The sequence below is a fragment of the Lepus europaeus genome, chromosome 13, assembly GCF_033115175.1.
Source record: "Lepus europaeus isolate LE1 chromosome 13, mLepTim1.pri, whole genome shotgun sequence".
Classification (NCBI taxonomy): Eukaryota; Metazoa; Chordata; class Mammalia; order Lagomorpha; family Leporidae; genus Lepus; species Lepus europaeus.
The window spans coordinates 87342314-87360468 of record NC_084839.1 but is presented as its reverse complement, the minus strand read 5'-3'; the positions used below and the strand labels follow the sequence as shown (position 1 = coordinate 87360468).

Here is an 18155-nt window from a genome sequence, read left to right as displayed (position 1 = left end):
TAATTAGCACATCCATTTTTTTTTTTTTGACAGGCAGAGTGGACAGTGAGAGAGAGACAGACAGAAAGGTCTTCCTTTTGCCGTTGGTTCACCCTCCAATGGCCGCTGCGGTGCGCTGCGGCCGGCGCACCGCGCTGATCCGATGGCAGGAGCCAGGTACTTATCCTGGTCTCCCGTGGGGTGCAGGGCCCAAGGACTTGGGCCATCCTCCACTGCACTCCCTAGCCACAGCAGAGAGCTGGCCTGGAAGAGGGGCAAGCGGGACAGGATCGGTGCCCCGACCGGGACTAGAACCCGGTGTGCCGGCGCCGCAAGGCGGAGGATTAGCCTAGTGAGCCGCGGCGCCGGCCCTTTTTTTTTTTTTTTTTTGTGGTAGAACAATTAAAATTCCCTCTTCTAGTACATGTATATATATTGGGTTACCAAAAAAGTTAAATATTTCTATGTGGTTTTAATTTTTTTCTTTTTCATTCCTTAGCTTTTCCACTGACATATCTATCATTTTCTTATTCCTTTATGGTATGGATATGTATGAATGCTGATTTATACACACACATTGATTTATACTGACACACACATATTAAAATATTCCCTATGCCACTTTGTCCATCATACGTAATGCATTTTTCTGAGATCTGTCTCCATGTAATTCATTTATGTGTTTTTATGCAAAAATTACATTTCCCTTATGATTTCTTCCTTTGATTTTATACTCATGTTTCTCTACCCTGCCATGTTTGTTTCTGGAGAAATTTACTTTTTTTTAAAGATTTATTTTATTTGTTTGAAAGACAGAGTTACAGAGAGAGGTAGAGACAGAGAGAGAGGTCTTCCATCCACTGGTTCACTCCCCAGATGGCCACAATGGCCAGAGCTGTGCTGATCCGAAGCCAGGAGCCAGGAGCTTCCTCTGGGTCTCCCACATGGCTGCATGGTCCCAAGGACTTGGGCCATCTTCTACTGCTTTCCCAGGCCACAACAGAGAGCTAGATCGGAAGAGGAACAGCCAGGACTAGAACTGGCACTCATATGGGATGTCGGCACTTCAGGCCAGGGCTTTAACCCGTTGCGCCACAGCGCCGGCCCTGAGAAATTTACTTTTAAATGTAGCTCAAGTTGTTGGGACATTTGGAAGGGAGCATGATGAGTTCAAGAAAGCTCTAAGTCCAGAGAGAGTTAGCCTAAATGTATTTTTGTCCAAGTAAAACTCAAGGATGCAAATACAATAAATTCACAGCATATAAAGAACCTGTCACAGGCCTCCAAGAAGAAATTAATCAATGTTCTGTCTTTCTCTGTTGCTTCTTGAAGAAGTGAACTTCAAGTGATAAGCTGGTACCTGACATCCAAACAGAGATCACTGGAGATACAAGCAATCTGCCAGTCAGAAGGGGCACAGGCAGGAACAGGACCATGCACGCTGAGAAAAATAGCCAGGAACCAGCCTAAATTATGACACAGAACCCTCCAGAAGAAGATAACCCGGGATGTATGTTGACTTCCATGGGTCATAGTTCTTAAAATATGATTAACAGGAAAAAAAAAAAACACCCTCACCAATTCATCTGCTTTTTCCAAATATATCAACTCTCTGCTATGTCAAGGCCTGTTGCATAAGATCTTTGCTTTTATAGAAAGTTTTCCTGCCTTTGACTTTTAAGACACGTTCTACTAGGGGAAATGTTGTATATATAAAAAAGGAGAGAGACTAGCAGAATGAGCCTCCCTCACCCTACCACCAATATTGTTATTAATCAAAATTAACAATTATCAATTCATGATAATTGTTAATAACATGATAATTGCTAATAACATGATAATAACATTGATAATTCATGTTAATTCTAGCTGTCTGAGCTACTCCCACCGTCTCCTGTCTGTTCCTACCATCCCGATCACATTGACATAAATCCCAATCATCTTATCAATTCTTCTGTAAATATTTTAGCATCAAAAAGGTATTTTAAAGCTATTGTTTCCATTTTAGTGACTGCAAAGCCTGCTGTGTTATTTAACTCCTTAGTTGCTGTTACATTTGCTAGGAAGCATGGGGGTTCAGTCTTTATATCTTCATTGCTCCTGACATCCTCATCCCACAGCTATCTATCTGGCTGCTCCAATGGAATTGTTATTGCTAAAGATAACAGACTTCTAGGTGCCAAGTTCAATGGCAACATTTCAGTACAGTCATGTCTGAGCCATGGGGGTTCCAGGACGCCCCTGAGGATACCAAAATCCACAGATGCTCAAGTCTCTTACATAAAATGACACAGTATTCACCTATAACAATACATTCCTTCCATCTAATTTAAACCATCGCTAGATTACTTGTATAACCTAATGCAATGTACATGCAATGTTATTCTGTTATTCTGCATTGTTCGGGGAATAATGACATGGGGAAAGGTCTGTACGTGTTCAGTACAGACGCAACCTGCAGGCCTAACCACATAGTATACATCAGCAGCTACCTAACATCGATTTGCAGACTCTTTCTGTTTTGCTTTTGGTTGGACCTCCAAATGTGGAACCCGTGGCTATGGAGGGCCATCTAGCTGGCCTTCCTCCACATTTAACCCTGCCAGGACCTTCCAACAGAAGTTCTTCTTCTCCTCTCAATATACAGCTATCACTCTCTGGTGGCTCTCACACTCTCTCTTTTTCTTTCTCTCCTGCCACCCTCTATCTCTTTCTCTCTCTGAACTTTTTCCTTTGGAAGCTATTCAGTTTAGGGAGAGAAGGTAAGAGAAGGAAGGGTGGAATCTCTCACAAGTTCTTTCTGTCCCTTGATGCTGGATGATGTCCACTCACGGCTCCAACTTAGTTTCTGAGCATTTCTTCAGCTCCATCCCTCCACCCATCAGCAGCGAGCCAGGAGCTGCCAGTCCAACAAAGGCCAGTATCCTTGTAGCTTAAGAATTCTCAAGAACTTCATTTTCTCCCTTTTCCTTGCCTTTACAAATAATGTTTTCCATTGACTGAAATAGACTTATTGCAACTACACATAAATTGAAATAGACAACTTCTTATTGGAGCAGAAAATGAAAAATGCCTCAAAAGCAGAGACATATACATGATTTGATTACCTCATCGAAGACCTTGGAAACAACATGCTTGTCCAGGATGGGGACATAGGTGGGGCTGTGTGGGACTGTGGTTGCTGACAGGGCATGCATGATGGTAAGCTTCTTGGCCACCAGGCCGTGGACCTGTAGCCAGTCTGTTGAAGATGTATCTGCAGAGCTAATGACAATAGACCGGGGTGTTTTAAAACATACAACTTGACAGGCAACAAACACACAACAAGACTGTCCACATAAATTAAAGCACTCACTTGTCGTCATAAACTTGGCTTCCTTCTTGAATCAATCTTGATGATGATTTGTCACTCAGACACTCATTTGTCTGTAGGGCAGTTTCTGTGGAAGGAGAAACGACATATATTGTCCTCATATATAGGGTTTAAATCAAAATGCAAAAAGGATCATGTGTACCATGACTGACATGTGAGGGGACTTCAAAAAATTCATAGAAAGATGGAATTAAAAGAGAGTTTATTTTGGTTCAAAAAATTATGAAATCAAGCACATGAGAGATCTTCAAAAATTCATGGAAAATGTATATCATGAACAACTACATTGGTTCCAAAAAATTTTTTGGCATCCAAAGAAACTTGGCTTTTATTTTGTTTTCCATGAATTTTTGCAGTCCCCTCATATGTCAAGATGGATTCTCAGGCAAGAATCATTTGCAAGACCAACTTGCATAGGTGAACATGGCACTGTCATTGTTTTGTGTATCTCCGCAGCTCACTTCCTTTGAGTCTCTCTCCATGGAAAGAAGAGCCATACTCATTGTCTGGAAGACACCTCTAAAATATACCCCACAAGCTACCAATAACTAATGACTGCTCAGGGTTGACCTCAGTAGACTTCCTCCGAGTTACATAGGAGAGCCTTGATCAACATTTTGGTTTCTAATAGTTTGTGTTGTGGTTCCTCAGCTCTACACAGAAAACCAAAAATCCTGTTGGGTTTGTGAACTCAAAATCTCCACATTAATATTTGGGGTTTTAAATGTATATGCTTATACAAGCTTGGATTAGGAGTATATGTGGGTGTGAGTTAACTAAATGTCTAAGAAATCATACCATAATCATCACAGGACAAGCCCTTCAAGGAGTGCGCATGTAGCAGACTGATGGGCTCACTGAAACCCAGGAAACTACATCACGCAGCTCAGCACTGTGGGAGACCCATGAGGTGTGCATTTGTCACCCATGCTTCCTGCTGCCTAGGGGACTGTATGTGTGTATGTTTGGGATTTATTATTTATCAAGTATGAGGGACCTTCAAAAAGTTAATGGAAAATGTGTGCCATAAAAAAAACTATGCACAGGTTACAAAAAAATTTTTGTACCAAAATAATCATCTTTCAATTATATTTTTCTATGAAATTTCTGCAATACTCTTCCACTTGAAAAATAAGGAAAAGCACTATAGGAATTAAACTTTTTTTAAAAAAACTATTACTTTGATAATAATTTGGAGCCAGAGAGGTCTGGTCCAATTTGGCTCATTAGATGGTACCACTTGTGAATGAAGGAAAGAAAATAAATCAACCATGAAGTATTCGAGTTTAAAATGCAAATCATGGCCGGCGCCGCGGCTCACTAGGCTAATCCTCCGCCTTGCGGCGCTGGCACACTGGGTTCTAGTCCCGGTCGGGGTGCCGGATTCTGTCCCGGTTGCCCCTCTTCCAGGCCAGCTCTCTGCTGTGGCCAGGGAGTGCAGTGGAGGATGGCCCAAGTGCTTTGGATCAGCGCGGTGCGCCGGCTGCAGTGCACCTACCGCGGCGGCCATTGGAGGGTGAACCAACGGCAAAAGGAAGACCTTTCTCTCTGTCTCTCTCTCACTGTCCACTCTGCCTGTCAAAAATATATATATATATTTATATATATAAAAATAAAAATAAAATAAAATGCAAATCACAGAGTGGCAGTGAGCATTACCACTAGCATTGCAATTTTTTTTTTTTTTGAAAGGCAGAGTGACAGAGAGAGGGGGAGACACAGAAAGAGATCTCCCATCTGCTGGTGCACTCTGTAAGTGGTGCAAGGGCTAGGGCTGAGCCAGGACAAAGCCAGGAGTCATAACTCTGTCCACATCTTCTATGTGGGTATCAGGATCCCAAGCATTTGGGCCATCTTCTACTGCCTTCCCAGGCTCATTTGCATGTAGCTGCATCAGAAGTGGAACAGTTAGAACTCCTATGGGTGTTCTGAAATACGATGTCAGCTTTGCAAATGGCAGCTTGACCTGTTGTGCCACTACGCCAGCCTCATACCAGTATTGTAGTTATGTGAGCCCTGCACGGACTTGTATTAAACACTCAGGTGCAGTAAGTGTAAGCGTAGCCCTGAGAAACAGTCCACTAAAGCAGGTAGACATGATTTACAAGAGATTCATCTGAATAGGAAGCAGTCTGGGCCCATTTAAGTTAGGATTTCCCCCAAACACATCTACACCCAGATGCTTCAGGAGCAAACACACTGAGCAAAGGGAGGCCAGCCTGGATTTCCTAGTATAGAGACTCTCTGGCTTGCCTTTGTCCTTAGGAGCAGGGTTGCAGCTGCTAGAGTTGGAGGGGCTGTCCTTTTCACTGCTGGCTGAGGTCCTGAGGGCTGACATCTGGCTTCTAAGTAGGCTGGTTTTGGTTGATTCTGCAGGTATCACATGGAGAAGGGTTAACTCAATTTGGATGGATCCTTAAGAGTTTCCCAACACTCAGAGGATGGTCCTGCCACAAACTAAATGCCACATAATGCTTTGCATCCTTATCTGAATTCAAGGGGTACTCCTCCAGGAGAGAAATCCACTTCCTAGCTTATTCAGGTTGTTGGAAGAATGCAGTCCCTTGCAGTTGTAGGATGGAGGTCTCATTTCCTTTCTCAGCTCCTTAAGCCACCTGATTTCTTCTCACATGGCCCTAGTTAATCTTCAAGCTCGCACTGGGGTGCTGAATTCCTCCCCTGGTTCAAAGCTCTTGAACATTTGCTTTTGCTGCTAGCTGGAGAAAGCTCCTGTTTCTACAGGCTTGTGTGATTACACAGGACTCACCCAGGTAAGCCTGTCTTCAGGCCAATACAACACAGTTGAGAGAGAGATGTCTCATCATACTAAAAAGTTGCATGGCTGGCGGCAGGACATCTTTGGCAAGCTGTTGTAGAAATTCTGTCTACCACAGTTGCTGTCCAGACCTTTATTTAGATTAATTTTTTCTATCTGTTGGGTCCCTTCAACCAGTAAGTGGGCACTTATCAAATGCTGACATTTAATCTGTATGCTTTAGAGGACCATGAACCTGTGCCAAGACATCTTGGTTCCTTTTCATGGTGTAACCTACACCAAGTGATTGTAGTACACAAGTTAGAGGCTCAAGGACCAAGGCCTTATGAAAGCTTTCATGAATGGACTGTGTCTGTTTTTAACATGCGAGAACTCACCCTTTCCTACACGATACAGATGGTCAGCATAAACATTAGTTAATAATCTGCCAATGGCCTATCTTGAGCATAGAAAAGCAACACCAGAATTGTCTCCATGCATGGAGATGGCAGTGTGCTATGTGGTATTCACTGTTTTTCTGGATACCAAGAGGGAGTGAGTCCTGTCTTGGTAATCTCTGCCACCAGAAGTTAAGGTAAATAAATTTTCTTGGGAGCTGTGTCTGCAAGCAAAAGAAATAAATGATCCACACAGGAGAGTTCATCTTCTGCTGACTACATTGGCAGGCCACCTTCTCCCTAGATCACCACACAGAAACAACCAGATACACAAGTGAGCCAAAATGAAAATGAAATTTACCTAAAAACTGTACTATTTCCCAAACCTGCAGATACTGAATAAAAACATGTTTTTCTGGCAGTAGACTCAAGCATTTGCCCCGCTTCCAAAAATGTACAGTGACTCACTACAATTCTTTATCCCTCTACATCAAAAGTGGGAACCAAATTTCAATACATGGCTACCTGTTAATACCAAAGATCCCAAATTGAAGTGAAAAATGGCTATAAAATGTTTAGGACAAGCAGCAAATAAAGTTATATGCTGTTTATTAATTTATTTGTTTATTTATTTATTTTTTGAAAGAGTTACTGAGTGAGAGGGAAAGATACAAAGAGAGATCTTCTATCTGCTGGTTCACTTCCCAGGTGACCCCAACAGCTAGGGCTGGGCCAGGCCAAAAGTCATGAGCCAGGAGCTTCCTCCAGGTCTCCCACATGGGTAGCAAGGGTACAAACACTTGGGCCATCTCTGCTGACTTTCCCAGGCTACTATCAGGGAGCTGGATTGGAAGTGGAGCAGCCAAGACATGAACCAGTGCCCATATAGGATGCCGGCACTGCAGGTGGTGGCTTTACCTGCTGCACCACAATGCCAGTCCCTATGTACTATTTAACAATGGGAATATGTCCTGAGAAATGCATTGTTAGGTGGTTTCATCATTGTGTGGATACTATGGAGTGGATTTATACAAACTAAGATGGGTACGATGTCACTAGGCAATATAATCTTTTTTTTTTTTAAGATTTATTTTATTTATTTGAGAGACAGAGTTACAGAGAGAAGTAGAGACAGAGAGAAAGGTCTTCCATCCGCTGGTTCACTCCCCAAATGGCTGCAATGGCTGGAGCTGCGCCGATCCAAAGCCAGGAGCCAGGAGCTTCTTCCGAGTCTCCCATGTGGGTGCAGGGGCCCAAGGACTTGGGCCATCTTCTACTGCTTTCCCAGGCCATAGCAGAGAGCTGGATCGGAAGAGGAGCAGCCGGGACTAGAACCGGTGCCCTTATAGGATGCCGGCACTTCAGGCCAGGGCATTAACCTGCTGAACCACAGCGTCAGCCCTGGCAATATAATCTTAAAAAGACCACTGAAATGTTGCTACGTGGCACACGACTGTAGCAACTCTGGACAAACCCAGGTTTACTAGGGAGCACAGGCAGGACTGACAAAAACAATACAGCCACACAAATGGCCTGCTATGGAAAACCTCTTGGCCCACATGGCTCTAAGACACTGCTCCCATGTACGAGACACTAGAAGCAAGTAGACAGACTGCACAAGAAGCTCTGAACTACAGCAAGCAGCCATAATATGAAGCCTCTCTGTTTTGTTTCAAAGATGCTCTCCCCTGCCCAGAGACATGGAGAACTCAAAAGACAGCAGTGGGAGAAGTCACCACAACCCATCCCTCCTGCCTCCGTGAGATGCACCTAACACCCTGGCCGTTGGAGACTTTTGCTGCCACCTCAGGCACTACTGGCAGGGACCAGGAGGAGCCCAAAAGACACCAGAAAAGCAAGATTAAAATATAATTATATTACTGTTGGAACCACAGCCCACACAAGACAGCCAAGGCCTACAAGCTAAATATAAACAAGGTGTCTACCTCCCAAAATAAAAGATTTAAATATAATCCTGAGTCCTTTACATAATAGACAAGATTTGTATAGGATACTACAAACAATTACCCATCATATCAAGAACCAAGAAAATCACAATCTAAATGAGAAATAGAAAAAAAAAAAAAACCATCTGGAATCCTATGAGTCGATCAAGATGGATCAGATCCAACATGGGAAGCAGGCCACACAGCAGACTCATAGAATGACAAATACCAGCACTATGGCCTCAGAATCAGCCCTTAAAGCTTTCAGATCTGGCTAAAAAGCCCATGAGAGCATTTCAAGCATGGAAAGTCAAGACACTGTGGCAAAAAATGACCTACATGAATGATCTTTGTGAGTGAGATCCCAGTGGAAAGAAGGGGCCCTCAAAGAAGGAGGTACCTTTCTCTGAAGGGAGGACAGAACTTCCACTTTGATTATGGCCTTGTCTCAATAGTGTCCGAGTTTGTGAACTCAAGAGACTTCTATAGCCTTGGCAGCCCATGAGAAGAGCCTCAGTTGATTACTGACATCATAAATAAGAGTGTCATTTGTTAAATCAACAACAGGAGTCATTGTGCACTTGCTCCCCATGTAGGACCCCTGTCCTTAATGAGTTGCACTATGAGAATTAATGGTAAAACTAGTCTTCAAACAATATACTTTGTATATTTGTGTGGGTGCAAACTGTTGATAGGTCTTTACTTAGCAGAGAGTTGATATTCTGTATATAAAGATAATTAAAAATTAATCTTAATGAAGAATGGGATAGGAAAGGGAGTAGGAGATGGGCTGGTTTGTGGGTGGGAGGATGGGTGTGGGGGGGGGGAAGAACTGCTATAATCCAAAATTTGTACCTATGAAATTTACATTTATTAAATAAAAACTTTCTAAAAAATAAAAAAGATGGATCACAAGTTGGAATATCTGACAAAGACTTCAAAGGAGCTGTCTATAAAAATGCTTCAATGTTTGATGAGCAATTCTTTTGAATCAAATGAACAGATAGAAAAAAACTGATAAAACCTCTAGTGAGATTAAAAAAGACAAAAAAAGGCAGATCCAAAGGACTAATCAACAATAAAACAGGGAATATCACTACAGATTTTGAAGATATTGAAAAGATAACAAAAGAATATAATGAACAGGGCCAGTGCTGTGGCATAGTAGGTTAAGCCTCCACCTGTAGCACCAGCATCCCATATGGGAACCACCTGGAGTCCAGCTGTTCCTTTTCTGATCTAGCTCTCTGCTTATTGCCTAGGAAAGCAGTGGAAGATGGCGTAAGTCCTTGGGCCCCTGTACCTACACAGAAGACCTGGAGGAAGCTCCTGGCTCCTGGCTTCGGATCAGCCCATCTCTGGCTGTTGTAGCCATTTGGGGAGTAAACTAGTGGATGGAATAGCTCTCCCTCTCTAATTTTGTAACTCTGCCTCTCAAATAAATAAATAAATTTTTTTTTAAAAAAGAATATAATGAACAAATTTGCCCTCATAAATTTGACAAATTAGAAAATAATGGACTGATTCCTCAAAACCCACAAACTTCCAAAGTCCAACAAAGATAAAATGAATGACACAAATAGACTTAAAACCATTATAAAAATTTAATTCATAGGAGTAGGCATTGGGTACAGCCATTAAGACACTCACATTCCATATAAGAATCCCTGGGTTTGAGTCCCGGCTCTGCTTCCAATTCAGCCTCCTGCTAATGTGCGTTCTGGGAGGCAGCAGGTGACGGCTCAAGAACTTGAGTTTCTGCTACCTTTGCGGGAGATCTGGAATGAGTCCCAAGCTCCTGGCTTTAGCCTGGCCTAGCTCTGGCTGTTGCAGGCATTTCGGGAGTGGATGTGGAGCAGTGGGTAAAGGAACAGTGGATAAAAGAGCTTGTGTTCTCCCTCTCCCTCTCCTCCCTCTCTCTCTCTCTTCCTCTCTCTCTCTTCCCCTCTCTCCTTCTCTCCCTGTGTGTATGTAGGTGCCTTTTAAATAAATAAAAATAAATTTGAAAAAAATAAAATAAAACAAATTGAATTTATAATTTTAAAAAACTCCTGAAAAAGAAACTCCAAGTTCACATGACCCTATGATACTTTTACCAAACTTCCAAAGAAGAATAACATCAATTTCTTCCAGGGATATAAGGGGGTGGGGGGTGACTTCTTAACTCATTTGGTGAAGAAAGTATTAGCTTGTTACCCAAACCAGATAAAGACAGTATCAAAAAAAGAAAGGAAACTACTGACCAATAGTGTTCATGAACTTCGATTCAAAAATCCTCTACAAAAGATAAGCTAATTGAATTCAGCAATTTATTCAAAGAATTATACACAGCAAATGGTACTGGAACAACATCCATAGGCCACAGGAAAAAAAGTGGGGAGGGAAGAAGAAAAGGAGAAAAAAAGAAATGACCTAAATGTCACACCTTATACGAAAGTGAACTCATAGGACAGACTCAAATGTAACACATAAAGCTGTAAGACACCTAAAAGAAAAAAGGGCAGAATAAAAATCTTCAAGAACAAAAGCTAAGGAAAGAGTTCTTAGATTGGACATCAAAAGTATGACCCAGCAAAGACTGATAAGTGGACCGCACCAAAATTAAAATTTTTTGCTCTGTAAAAGACCCTATTGAGAGGATGCAAAAACAAGCCATAGACTTGGAGAACGTATTTGCAAATGACATATCTGGCAAAGACCTAGTATCTAGAACATGTGAAGAACTTTTTAAAAACTCAACAGTAAAAAAACAAAGCATTCATTTAGAAAATGAGCAAAATGCCTGTGTACACATTTAACCAACAAGGATTTACACACAGCAAGTCAGCGTGCAAAAAGATGTTCAGCTAATTAAAACCATCATGAGATATCACACCATTATCAGAAAGATTAAAATAAAAAATAGTGGCACCTCATACTGGCCACTCATTCACTCTGTGAAATGGCACAGTCACTTTGGAAAATGGATGGATGTTTTCCTTAAAATTAAGCATTCAATTATCATGACTCACCAGTATACTCTTGGACAATTATTTGAAATAAATGGAAATTTACACTTATATAAGCTTTGTGCATGAATGTACGTAACTGCTTTATGTGTAATAGCCAAAAATTAGAAATGATTTAGGTGTCCTTGAACAGATAAGTGTTTAAACCATCTGTGGCACATCCATCTCTTAGATTGTGACTTAGACGGAAAAAGGAATCAAGGAATACTGGCATATGCAGAATCTTAGATGAATCTCCAGTAAATTATGCTGAGTGTAAAAGTAGTCAACTCCAGGGCTGGTGCTGGTTCACTTGGTTAATCCTCCGCTGCGGCACCGGCATCCCATATGGGCGCCGGGTTCTAGTCCTGGTTGCTCCTCTTCCAGTCCAGCTTTCTGCTGTGGCCCGGGAGGGCAGTGGAGGATGGCCCAGGTGCTTCGACTCCTGCACCTGCATGGGAGACCGGGAGGAAGCACCTGGCTCCTGGCTTTGGATCGGTGCAGCGCCAGCCATAGTGGCCATTTTGGAGGGTGAACCAACGGAAGGAAGACATTTCTCTTTGTCTCTCTTTCTCACTATCTATATCTCTACCTGTCAAAACAATTAAAAAAAAAAAAAAGAGCCCAGGCTCTATTAAAAAAAAAAAAAAGTAGTCAACTCCAGAAGGATACATACAAGTCCATTGCTATAAACGGCAACATTGTAGAAATACAGACCCTGGTAGTTGTCCAGGGTTAGAGAAGGGTTGCAGGGGGTGAGCACAGTATAAAAGGGCAACATGAAGGACCATGTGGTGATGGAAACATGAACTCACATAGGGATATGGACCTAAATACAATACTGGAACAATCTAAATAAGACCTGTGGATTGCATCAACCTTAATAGCCTGGCTTCCATATTATACTATTATTTTACAAGATGTTACCATTGGGAGAAATGCTGTGAAGGGTAGGTATACGGAGATTATGTGAATGTACAATTATCTTAATACAATTTCAACTTAAAAATCCAACAGGTTTAGGGCTTTTAAAAATATACTATGCAGATTTAGTTTTCTTTGATTGTCATGCATTGAGGGAAAACCAATAAGAGTCAAACTACTTTGTTCACCAGTACCTGCATGGAGAACTTTCTTTCTCTGCATCTTTTGATTTGAAAGGTCCCATGGTACTTTCAGCATCTTTAACGAAGTGGTTTGTGTTGATTCGACATCAGATTGAGGTTTTGCACATTTTTCTGGGGTTGAAATTATTGAAGAGATTTCCTTCTGATGCCTGTTTTGATTTAGATTTTAAAAAAGATTAAAAAGGAGAGGAAAAAGAAATTTTCCATCAAGAAGGCAGAGTTAAGTCAATACATTCAGGTTAAACGTCGCAGATTTCAAGAAGAGATTTGGATTAATGTGAGAACAGTCATTTCTCCCTGCCCAGGCAGAAGAGTGGGTGGGGACGGTGGGCTCAGCCCTGGAGTCACAAGATGCCACTCACATCACAGGTCTATTCCTTCCCTCGAAGTCACTCAAATCTCCCTAAATGTCTTTCCTTATCTTATCTATCAACTGCAGGAAACTTCACCAGTACACCTCTACAAGAGGCTGGCGTGAGGACTACAATGAGGCAGAGCTGGTTAAAAACATAGGAGCATTATAGGGATCCATATCTCTTACCCAAGCGTCAACTAGCAAGCTGTTAGAAAAACTAGAGAAAGAAAATTCCTACTTTGGACCTCCCGTGCCAGTACCAGATCTCAGGGAACCATTCAGGGGAAGATCTGGGACCAGGAGGGATCCAGAAATGCTTGAGTGTTTTCCCAGACATTTCTTTCTGTGAAGCTTCTCTGAACATGGCAGTCACAAAAAGAAAGTTTCCAGAACCATCTCCTGCCTTAATATAAAGGGTGGCTTCCCTCCTCTGTGAGTCCTCCTAGCCCTACACTGAATACCTCCACAGAGCATCTAATCCATCTTCCATACATAAACCTTGCTGTGACTGTACCCACGCTGCATCCATGGCGGGAGGACCAGGCTTACGTTCATTTGTGCAACCCTGTTGTCCTGGTATGTGATTTGTATTCACTAATTCTTTGAGTGGGGGGGGGCGGAGATCCTGGGGCTCTAACATTTCTGTCACCTGGTAGAAAACTTAAAAAAGCCAGTTGGTTGTTGACTATAGGTAATTAACTTTTCCTGAAGTTACAAGGAATCTAGAAGCATAATACCTGTAGAAGGAGGCATTGCCTCTTTACTCTTTATTCTTGCCTTTATGTAAAGTCCGAACTCACTCCCCGACAGGTCTACTGTCACTGAATCCACCCCAGAGCCCTGTAACTATCACTTTACTGGTGTCACAGGTGAGAGAACCGGGGTTCAGCAACTTGCCCAAAATCATCTCGCATGTAATGGTTGCAATATTAAAATGCTGCTCTTTCTGACTCCAAAATCTGCTCCCTTTAGTTCCCAAAAAGAAAGAAAAGCCGGTGCTGCGACTCAATAGACTAATCCTCCGCCTGCGGTGCCGGCACCCCAGGTTCTAGTCCCGGGTGGGGCGCCAGATTCTGTCCTGGTTGCCCCTCTTCCAGTCCAGCTCTCTGCTGTGGCCTGGGAAGACAGTGGAGGATGGCCCAAGTCCTTGGGCCCTGCACCCCATGGGAGACCAGGAGAAGCACCTGGCTCCTGGCTTCGGATCAGCGCAGTGCGCCGACTGCAGCACACTGCGCCGGCTGCAGCACGCTGGCCGCAGCGGCCATTGGAGGGTGAACCAACGGCAAAGGAAGACCTTTCTCTGTCTCTCTCTCTCTCACTGTCCACTCTGTCAAAAAAAAAAAAAAAAAGAAAGAAAAGAAAGAAAGAAAGAAAGAAAGAAAGAGAAAGAAAGAAAAAGAAAGAAGACTACATCCTCTACTGAATCAAACAGCAGACAGCCAACTGACCAATTTCAATGTTCAAATAACAGCTGGTCATTTTTCCGCAGGATTTTTTTTTTAGTTTGATTAAATAAGGGGAAGAAGATAAAGTAGTGGCTGACATAGTGAGAAGGTAATTTACACTTATGGGCTGCTCATTTTCTTTAGACTTAATTTCTTGGTTCACATTTTCTGAGTTTAGAAAATTTAAGAGGCATCTTCAAAAAATTCATGAAAAATATATGCAGCCGGCACCATGGCTTAACAGGCTAATCCTCTGCCTTGTGGCGCCGGCACACCGGGTTCTAGTCCCGGTTGGGGCGTCGGATTCTATCCCGGTTGCCCCTCTTCCAGGCCAGCTCTCTGCTATGTCCCGGGAAGGCAGTGGAGGATGGCCCAAGTGCTTGGGCCCTGCACCTGCATGGGAGACCAGGAGAAGCACCTGACTCCTGGCTTCGGATCAGCGCGATGCGCCGGCCACAGCAGCCATTGGAGGGTGAACCAACGGCAAAGGAAGACCTTTCTCTCTGTCTCTCTCTCTCACTATTCACTCTGCCTGTCAAACAAACAAACAAACAAAAAGAAAGAAAGAAAGAAAGAAAGAAAGAAAGAAAGAACATATGCAAGGATTTCAAAAATGTTTTGTACCAAAATAAACCTATTATTTAATTCCTTTTCTCCAACCAACTTTCAGAAGTGCCTTGTATCTGTGCTTTCCTAAATACTTAAAATATAAGGCTGTAGGGCCCGTGCCGTGTCTTACTTGGTTAATCCTCCGCCTGCGGCACCAGCATCCCATGTGGGCGCCGGTTCTGTCCAGGTTGCTCCTCTCCCAGTCCAGCTCTCTGCTGTGGCCCAGGAGTGCAGTGGAGGATGGCCCAAGTGCTTGGGCCCTGCACCCGCATGGAGACCAGGAGAAGCACATGGCTCCTGGCTTCGGATCGGCGCAGCGCACCGGCCATAGCGGCCATTTGGGGGGGTGAACCAATGGAAAAAGGAAGACCTTTCTCTCTGTCTCTCTCTCTCTCACTGTCTAACTCTGCCAGTCTATTAATAATAATATATATGGCTGTAAATTTCATTTTAAGTAAGCCCATTATAACACTGATCTCTTTTTACTGATTTTATGTCCAGGCCCTGCCCCAAGAACAATTAGTTTTCAATTAACTAATAGCAAGAAAGTGAATTTTGATGAACAGAAGTTCTGATTAATAAATATATTTTCAGCTTCTTTCTATTTTGCTGTCACTCTTTCAAATAAAAAATCTTCCTGCCAGGGTAGGATGTGACTCTTGAATAACTATACAACATTACATCATTTCCGTAAAATTTGGCATATTTCTTGCATGTTTGGAGTTGTTTTGATTTTGACTTGAAAATCTATCAGTTAGAAACATATCAGAATTTTAAGTATAGGGTGGGGAATGACTTGAGAAATTGTCTAGTCCAAACCCTACTGTCACAGTCACCGCCTTAAAGATGAGGAGCAGACCCACAGCAATGGGGAGGTGTGCACAGAAGTTAGGGTACCGGCCGTGCTCATAGAGAGTGAAGGCCACACCTCGGGTCTGAGTCAGATTGTTTCCATTCACACATGGCCGGTCACTGCAGGTTGGAAGACCTGTCCACATTCAGCGGAGAACAGAAAGGGACACTGTCACCTCCTCGAGCCCTGTGTTATTAAGTTATTAATTCACTTTCTTTTTTCTTTTTTCTTTCTTTCTTTTTTTTTTGACAGGCAGAGTTAGACAGTGAGAGAGAAAAAGACAGAGAGAGAGAAAGGTCTTCTTTTTTCCATTGGTTTACCCCCCAAGTGGCCGCTACGGCCGGGGCGCTGTGCCGATCTGAAGGCAGGAGCCAGGTGCTTCTCCTGGTCTCCCATGCGGGGGCAGGGCCCAAGCACTTGGGCCATCCTCCACTGCACTCCTGGGCCACAGCAGAGAGCTGGACTGGAAGAGGAGCAACCGGGACAGAATCCAGCACCCCAACCGGGACTAGAACCCGGTGTGCCGGTGCTGCAGGCGGAGGATTAGCCTAGTGAGCCGTGGCGCCGGACAATTCACTTTGTTTTTCAAAAAATATTAACTTAATTGTACGAGGTGGATTCTTTTCACTAACAGAAACCTCGTGAAGCATTTCAGAAAGGAATTGGGTCAAGGAGAGTGAGCCGAGTGTGCAAGGGGACTCCCAGCGGTGGGGATAATGGGCGGTTTGGCAGGCTCACTTGTCTCCTTCCTTTTCCCCGTTGTACCACCAGTCCATGATCAAAGACTCGGAATAGAGGGTCTGCACTCTCTCCAGGTCTCTGTATCCCTGCTCCATTTCCTGAACTAGAAGAGTCAGATCTTCATTCTGCCAAAAAGGAGAAGTGAATACATCATGAGCTTCTATAAAAGGGTTCAGAGTGCAAATATTTCTAGCAGAAAGCCGACTGTCTCAAGAAAAGACGAATCTAAAGATGTTCATGTAGTTTTTTTTTTTAAAGATTTATTCATTTATTTGAAAGTCAGAGCTACACACAGAGAGAGGAGAGGCAAAGAAAGAGAGAGAGAGAGACAGAGAGAGAGAGAGGGAGGCCTTCCATCCAATGGTTCACTCCCCATTGGCCACAACGGCTGGAGCTGCGCCGATCTGAAGCCAGGAACCAGGCGCATCCTCCAGGTCTCCCACATGGGTGTAGGGTCCCAAAGACCTGGGCCATCTTCTACTGCTATCCCAGGCCACAGCAGAGAGCCGGATCAGAAGTAGAGCAGCTGGGTCTTGAGCCGCTGCCCATATGGGATGCCAGTGCTTCAGGTCACGGTGTCAACCCACTATGCCACAGTGCTGGCCCTAATGTGGTTCTTACATTAACCCATTTTAACCAGCTTTATGGACATAGACTTCACATACATTAAACTGAACGTGTATGTATAGTGTAACATTGAAAAGTTCTGACATTCACACTTGTGAAAGCATCCTCAGTCAAGATAAAGAACATATCTGGGGCCGGCTCCGTGGTGCAGTAGGTTAATCCTCTGCCTGCGGCACCGGCATCCAATATGGATGCCGGTCCTAGTCCCAGCTGTTCCTCTTCCAGTCCAGCTCTCTGCTGTGGCCTGGGAAAGCAGTAGAAGATGGCCCAAGTGCTTGGGCCCCTGCACCCACATGGGAGACCAGGAAGAAGCACCTGGCTCCTGGCTTTGGATTGGTGCAGTGCCGGCCATAGCGGCCATCTGGGGAGTGAACCAATGGAAGGAAGACCTTTCTCTCTGTTGCTCCCTCTCATTGTCTGTAACTCTACCTCTCAAATAAATAAATAAAATATTTTAAAAATATATATCCATCACCCCAAAAGTTCCCCTGTACCCCATTAGAATGAGCATGTCTACAACCCCCAAAAGTTATTTTATGCACCATTATAAATCTGTATTTATATAAATATAGAAATTACTCATCAGCTTTCTATCACCACACATTAGTTTCAGTTTTCTTGAATTTTATATTAATGTATTCCTAGAACATGTACTCTTTTATTCTGGCTTCCTTCTCTCACATAGGTGGAATAACCCTTATATAAATGCTTGGGCCAAACATGTCTTGATTTCCAGATTTTGGAATATTTGCACTTACATGTGATATCTTGGGAATGAGATCCAATCTAAATATAAAATTCATTCATATCCACCTTATATATTTAGCCTAAAGGCGATTTTATAATATTTTTAGTGTGTCTGCATTTTGATTGCAACTTCTCACATGAGGACACCTTGGAATTTTTCACTGGTGGAATCATGTCAACAATTTGATTAGAGATGTTCAACTTGTACATTTA

General features: G+C 43.1%; 1 protein-coding gene across 1 annotated transcript in view; it reads right to left on the bottom strand.

The window, feature by feature from the left end:
- The window catches only part of VWA3B (von Willebrand factor A domain containing 3B), a 249346-nt gene that overhangs the window by 92204 nt on the left and 138987 nt on the right, over positions 1 to 18155 (bottom strand). The window contains exons 14-18 of the mRNA XM_062208881.1: positions 16566 to 16693; positions 12557 to 12714; positions 5594 to 5722; positions 3335 to 3419; positions 3087 to 3243 (exon numbers count right to left, since the gene is read on the bottom strand). Coding sequence (XP_062064865.1) covers positions 3087 to 3243; positions 3335 to 3419; positions 5594 to 5722; positions 12557 to 12714; positions 16566 to 16693 — 657 coding nt within the window. The remainder of the gene's footprint in view (positions 1 to 3086; positions 3244 to 3334; positions 3420 to 5593; positions 5723 to 12556; positions 12715 to 16565; positions 16694 to 18155) is intronic.